This window comes from Giraffa tippelskirchi, chromosome Y (assembly GCF_054371585.1).
Source record: "Giraffa tippelskirchi isolate mGirTip1 chromosome Y, T2T-mGirTip1v1.2.pri, whole genome shotgun sequence".
Lineage (NCBI taxonomy): Eukaryota > Metazoa > Chordata > Mammalia > Artiodactyla > Giraffidae > Giraffa > Giraffa tippelskirchi.
Genome location: NC_137290.1, coordinates 15,627,416 through 15,633,568, shown reverse-complemented (window position 1 = coordinate 15,633,568; position 6,153 = coordinate 15,627,416). Strand labels below are relative to the sequence as shown.

At 38.5% G+C, this 6,153-nt stretch overlaps 1 protein-coding gene across 1 annotated transcript; it reads right to left on the bottom strand.

The window, feature by feature from the left end:
* Positions 1–2,125: 2,125 nt before the first annotated feature.
* Positions 2,126–4,015, bottom strand: LOC145537631 (heat shock transcription factor, Y-linked-like). The gene is made up of 2 exons (XM_081568400.1): positions 3,363–4,015; positions 2,126–2,931 (listed from the first exon to the last, which is right to left on the bottom strand). The coding sequence occupies exons 1-2, from the start codon at positions 3,873–3,875 to the stop codon at positions 2,200–2,202; spliced, it is 1,245 nt and encodes a 414-aa protein (XP_081424526.1). The 5' UTR covers positions 3,876–4,015; the 3' UTR covers positions 2,126–2,199.
* Between the last annotated feature and the right edge of the window lie 2,138 nt (positions 4,016–6,153).

Sequence of the window (6,153 nt, the reverse complement as noted above, 5' to 3'; positions counted from 1 at the left end):
ATGTCCTTATCCATGCCTTTTCCAAGTTACCACAGAGCACTAAGGGAATTAATCCTATTCTTTTTGAGAAGGACCTGCCCCTCAAAGCAGAACAGGAAAAGAAGATCAAAGGGAGTGAGCAGGAATAATCAGTACACGGCAATGAAATAGAAGATGTGATTGCTTTTAAGGTGCTATTTCTCAAAGCATGCAAATTTGGCTCCATAGTAAGATGCCTGAAATCGAAAACCAGACCATTGGACTTTGCGCTTGAAAGGATAACTAAGGACACCGATTTCAATAACTCTTACAATTGCTGCAAAATGCTTACCTCTCTAAAGTATAGTGTTCTCAGCCAAATTTAATGAAAGTTTTCAGTGAAAGAAAAAGCGTGTGCTGTTTGGACACCTCCCTTATCTACACAAATAGCCCCCAGCTTTCACTCTGCATTAGCCCCAAACATGAGAACGGTGAACTTAACTTGGTGTTGTCCTATGTGGGTTACCATACCAAAACAGGGCCATGACTTGATATTGCCACCACTGTCTAAAGAAATGGCCACAAAGTGGAGATTGCCAAGATTTCTAGGTAGTGTTCATGACAGTCTGGGGGGTCCAACTGGCAGACACTCTGCTCATCTTCTTTCATTGTGAACTATGTGAAGGATCAGCCATTGATTTTGATCCCTCCTTACTCCATGACTTTTCTAGAGAATTAAAATGAATGATTCTTTTTTGTTTGTTTGTTTTTTTCATAAATATCTCTATAACTACTACTGAATTTTAGGGAACTGGGGCCTGAAACAACATGACTAGTATGGGTTGTTATAGACTGTAAACTTCATGAGAGCAGCAATCATTTTATAATTTGAATTCCCACATTTGACATTCATGGACATATAAGATATATATTTATCAACCGGGAAAAGATTCTCAGTAAGTAGGAAAGGTCAATTATGATAATAGTGCAGGTTATAGGATGTTGTTGAGTAATGTATATAGCATTTGATTCGTGATTACATTTCCTTGTTGATAATTCAGTAAGTACACGTTTTAGCTGATGTGAAAGATACACAAAGAAAAGAGGGTAGACCCAAAACACATTGAAGACCTGATATCCGTGCTCACCTTGGTAGGAGGGCGAACAGAGGTTCCTTCCAACCCCAAGAAAGAGTTGAGGCAAAGTTGTGAGAAGGGGCTTAGCACATCTGAAAGCAGTGTGTGTGATTGTAGCTCCAGAAGGACGGTGTAAGAGAATGGTACTGAAACTACTACGGAAAACAAATATCATGTCTTCAAAGAACTTGTTAACCATCCTGAGGTGCTGCAATCACCAGAGGAATTTATTTTGTCTCTGAGGGAACAGATAAGCAAAATCTAAATATGCATTAGGAAATATAGGGTGGAATCATGGTGGCAGGAAATAAAGGTACGCCTTAAGGAGAGCAGAGCTAAAATGACCCTATACAGTACCACTTGTAAAATACCTATCTTGTGCTGGCCATGGTCCAGTCACTGATTATGTCCTGTAATCGTTGGTATCACAGTGATGGTATAACGGTTCTCCTAATTTTGGACATGCTACAATATTTATATTTTCAAGTATGAAATGAATTTCTAGAATGAAGACAATCTCCTGTCTAATGTCTTAAGACTCTGCTGCTGCTAAGTCACTTCAGTTGTGTGCAACTCTGTGTGACCCTATGGACAGCAGCCCACCAGGAGCCCCTTTCCACGGAATTCTCCAGGCAAGAATACTGGAGCGGGGCACCATTTCCTTCTCTATCTTAAGACTCTACCGATACGTAATAGAATATCATGTAACTGTGAACGCACTAAGGTTCGTACTGTGTAGGGGCACTTGTTTTGATTTTATTTGTATGTGTTCCTTCACCCGTACCATCCTCATTTAGACACCCATTCATTTCAGCAGGGATGATTTCCCAAATCACTTTACATCCATTACCTCTTTTCCCTTTGTTCTCATTTTCTTGCTTAGAAACAATAGGCTAGGTGCCATTTACCTAGGATGCCTAACGGATGTTTTCTTGAACTGAAGAGTTTATAAAAGAGTGCAGAGAAATAGCCAGACATTGAAATAAAGCCTTAATTTACTCTTCATTGCTTCAAAATAGAAAACAAAACTGTGCAGAGGAACGTGTAACTTTATTGTTCAAATACAAGAATTGTGGGTATTTGTTGACATCTCCCAACGTAAATTTTAATCTTCATTAGGTTCCATAAGCTGATACTTATTTGATAGGTCAGTTTTAATTAGCATGGTTTTCACATAAGGAATATCGTTGATGAATTGACTTGAAAGAGAGGAGGTGGGTGTATAAGCGATCGTTGGCACTGGGGACCTTGAGTTGCCTCTCTGTTGCTGGTTAGGAAGAGGACTGTCATGGGCTGACATATCGCTATACCTGTCTGGAAATGTAGAAGGCTCCACCATCAGTCCAAAAGAACTGCTCCATAATGGAGATACGATGTGGTTCTGAGGAGTAGATGTAGCGGTAGTAGCAAAGTCCTCAACGTGGCCATTTGCTTGAGTGTAGGTGCTATGGAAGTGCCAATTAAAAATGCTCAACTGGTTTAAAACAGCAGGTTGATCTACCACGTTCTGTTCTCTTTGTCTAACTGATATTGATGGGGAAGGAAAGTCACGCAGAAGTAGGGCGCTTGTTTTAGGGACTATCTGGCTGGTATAAGTCTTTTGTGGGAAAGGCACACTTAAACTGGTGGAAGCTGAAAATGGACTCTCTCCACTAGTTTGAGCATGAAAACCAGAGTTACGATCATCTGTGTTGACCCTTGCTTTAACATGCTTCTTCTCGTAATCTGGAACTAGTGAAGATTTCGGAAACACATTGCTAATCCCAACTCTTCTTTTCATTCTTCCTGAAAGTTGGGGATAGTCTCTTTTGAAATTTGGATTATGGTAGATCTGTAACTAAAATCAAAGGATACAATTATTTAGTTTTTTATAAACGAAGGTAAAACTGACAAGCAAAGTTAAACTATAAAAGTGTATTCTTTTAATGATGCCAATTAAATAGAATCAAAGACAACACCTCCATTAGTAGTTTTAACACCTTACATGTTAGAAATAAGTATGCTCCTCAACTAAAAAATATGTTGTATATATACAGTAAATACCACTTAAAGTAGCTTGAGGACATGTATCTGATTTCAAGTTGCTAGGAGAGTGTATTAAGTATCAAATATTTTAACCTCCAGCTGTTCTCAACTTCAAAAAATAAAACGTGTTCAACAGTTTGCTATCTCAATTTTAAATTCGGTTTTTGCTACATATGTGAACATGCTTTCTAAGTCACATGATTTAATCTTACATATTGACAGTAAGTGGAAATTTTGGATTACCTTGCTCAAAACAGAGACATTGTTTTCTTCTTCCAGAAAGTCAGGGAGTGAAGCAGATCTTTGAAAAGTTTGTCGCTTTTTACTAAACCCATAAAGTTTAAGCTGGCTAACTAAACTTTTCATACTATCAGTTTCAAATATTCTGAAAGGGGCCTTTCTTTCCAAGACTTCTTTCTTGAAGAGTTCTTCGTTGATCACTATAGAAGTGTCACTCTCATCCCACCAAATAGATTCAAACTGATCACTTTCAACTATAGCCCAGAGTTTTTGTGGAAAAGTGAGGGAAAGAAAATCATTCAACTCATTTCTTTCAGAGACAGAAAATGTGTAGTGTGGCCTTTTTATCCCAGCTTCCTTAGACAAAGCCTGGAAAGCATATTCTTCAATCATAGATCTCAAAACTGAGTCCCCAGTAAGTGTGTAATCACACGAAGACGATCCAATGGAGGTTTTGGAACCACTTGATACATCTTTACGAGGCACATCTTGAATTTCTGAAGGAATGTGTGCCATCTCAGAGAGATCTTTCTTCAGATACTTTTCTCATTTGTCTGACTTTACACACTCCAACTTCAAATGCTGCTTGGCTGGCGTACAGAGATAAACTCTCAAGACCATCAGCATGGTTCTCAAAGTCAAAAAGCTGTGACATCACAAATTCACTGGTCTCCTAGCAATTGAAGAGTAGCGCTGACATCATAAAGTCACTGGTCTTCTAGCAATTGAAGGGCAATGTTCAACCAGTGTTTACTTCTACATCAACTTAAAATAAAGGCTGCTTGCATAAACAGTAACCAAAAACATGAAACCTGCAAACTGTCATTGCTAAAGAATTTTTACACAGAAAAATCACATCAATAAGTCTACTTGGTTCCTGAAATAAAAGTGATTGATCACCCTTCTATACACATATTCTTAACATTCAGGACTGTTACCAAACCAAACATGGGTCTGCTCACTTCTATGCAATGAAGTCAATCAACTGACTGTGGGTTTCAGTGAAAGCAAGTGTAGTGTTTATTTTATGACCTTGCACAGAAGTGTTTATATTATGCAGAGTAAAATAGTCAGGCACGGAAAGAAAGACTCATTTTACTCTTAATTATTCCAAAATAGAAATTGGCCCTATGAAGATGAATATGTAACTTTTTTCTTCAAATAAGAGAATTGTAGGAATTTGTTGACATCTCCCAACATTAATTTTACACTTTGGTATCCTCCATAATCCAACACCTATTTGGTACATCAGTTGTATTAGGACAGTTTTCAAATAATGAAGATGGTTGATGAGTGGATCTTGAAAGAGAAGCAGCAGATGTATCAGGGATCTTTGCCACTGGGAAAACTAAAGTGCGTGACTGTTGTAGTTTAGGAAAAGGACGGTCATGGGCTGACATGTTACCATACCAACCTGGAAAGGTAGAAGGCTCCACCCTCGGTCCAAACTAACTGTTCTGTAATGGACACAAGTTGCGGTACGGAGAAACAGAAGTAGACATAGCTGCAAAATTTTCACTAGAGCCATTTGATTTAGTGCAGCTGCTATGTGAAATCCCATGACAAATGCTCAAGCTAGATTGTGGGATGGGGAGGGAGATGGGAGGGTACTCCCAGAGGGAAGGGATATATGTGCCTCGATGATTGATTTATTTTGAATTCTGACAGAATACAGCAAAATTCTGTAAAGCAATTTCTCTTCAATTAAAACAACAACAACAACACCTAAAGCAGCTGCAGATTGATGTATCACAGTATGCTCCTGTGGTCTAACTGATATTTACGATGGAGAAGAGAAATCATTTCAAGTTGGGGCACTTGTTTCAGCAGCTATCTGGATGGTAGAAGGCTTTCATATGAATGGCACATTTAAACTTGTGCAGGCTGAAAATACACTCTGTCCTCAAGTTTCAGGATGAAAGTCAGAGTTTTGATCATCCACATTACCCCTTGCTTTAACATGCTTCTTCTTATTACCTCGGACTAATGAAGATACTGTAGAGACATCTATTCCCAACTCTTCTTTTCACTCTTCAACAAATGCTAAAGGATCTTCTCTAGGCAGGAAACACAGAAAGGTTGTATAAAATCAAACTCAAAACAGCAAATCAAATGGCAACAGGATCATACTTATCAACAGTTACCTTAAATGTAAATGGGTCGAGTGCCCCAACCAAAAGGCAAAGCATAGCTGAAAGGATACACAAACAAGACCACTGTTTATGTTGTCTACAACAGACCCACCTCCAAACAAGGGGCACATAGAGACTGAAAGTGAAGGGCTGGAAAAAAGGTATTCCAAGCAAGTCGAGACCAGAAGAAAGCAGGAGTAGCAATACACATATCAGACAAAATAGACTTTAAAATAAAGCCTGTGAAAAGACACAAAGAGGTTCACTACATAATGATCAAAACATCAATCCGAGAAGAAGATATAATGATTATAAACACATACGCACCCAACATAGGAGAACCACAATATGTAAGGCAAAGGCTAACAAGCATGAAAGGGAAATTAACGATAACACAGTCATAGTGGAAGACTTTACTACCCCACTCACACCTATGGATAGATCAAGTAAACAGAAAATTAACAAGGAAATACAAACTTTAAATGATACTATGGACCAGTTAGACATAATTGATATCGATACAACATTTCACCACAAAACAATGGGTTTCACCTTTTACTCAAGTACGTATGGAAACTTCTCCAGGACAGATCACATCCTCGGCCATAAGTCCGGCCTTGGTAGATTCAACAAACCTTGAAATCATTCCAAGCATATTTTCT

Bases quoted from the DNA above. Each gene is read 5' to 3' on its own strand.
- LOC145537631 (XM_081568400.1), bottom strand. From the start codon at position 3,875: ATGGCACACATTCCTTCAGAAATTCAAGATGTGCCTCGTAAAGATGTA. The intron at 2,932-3,362 runs GTAATCCAAAAT...CTTTGATTTTAG, and splicing joins ATGTCTCTGTTTTGAGCAAG to TTACAGATCTACCATAATCC.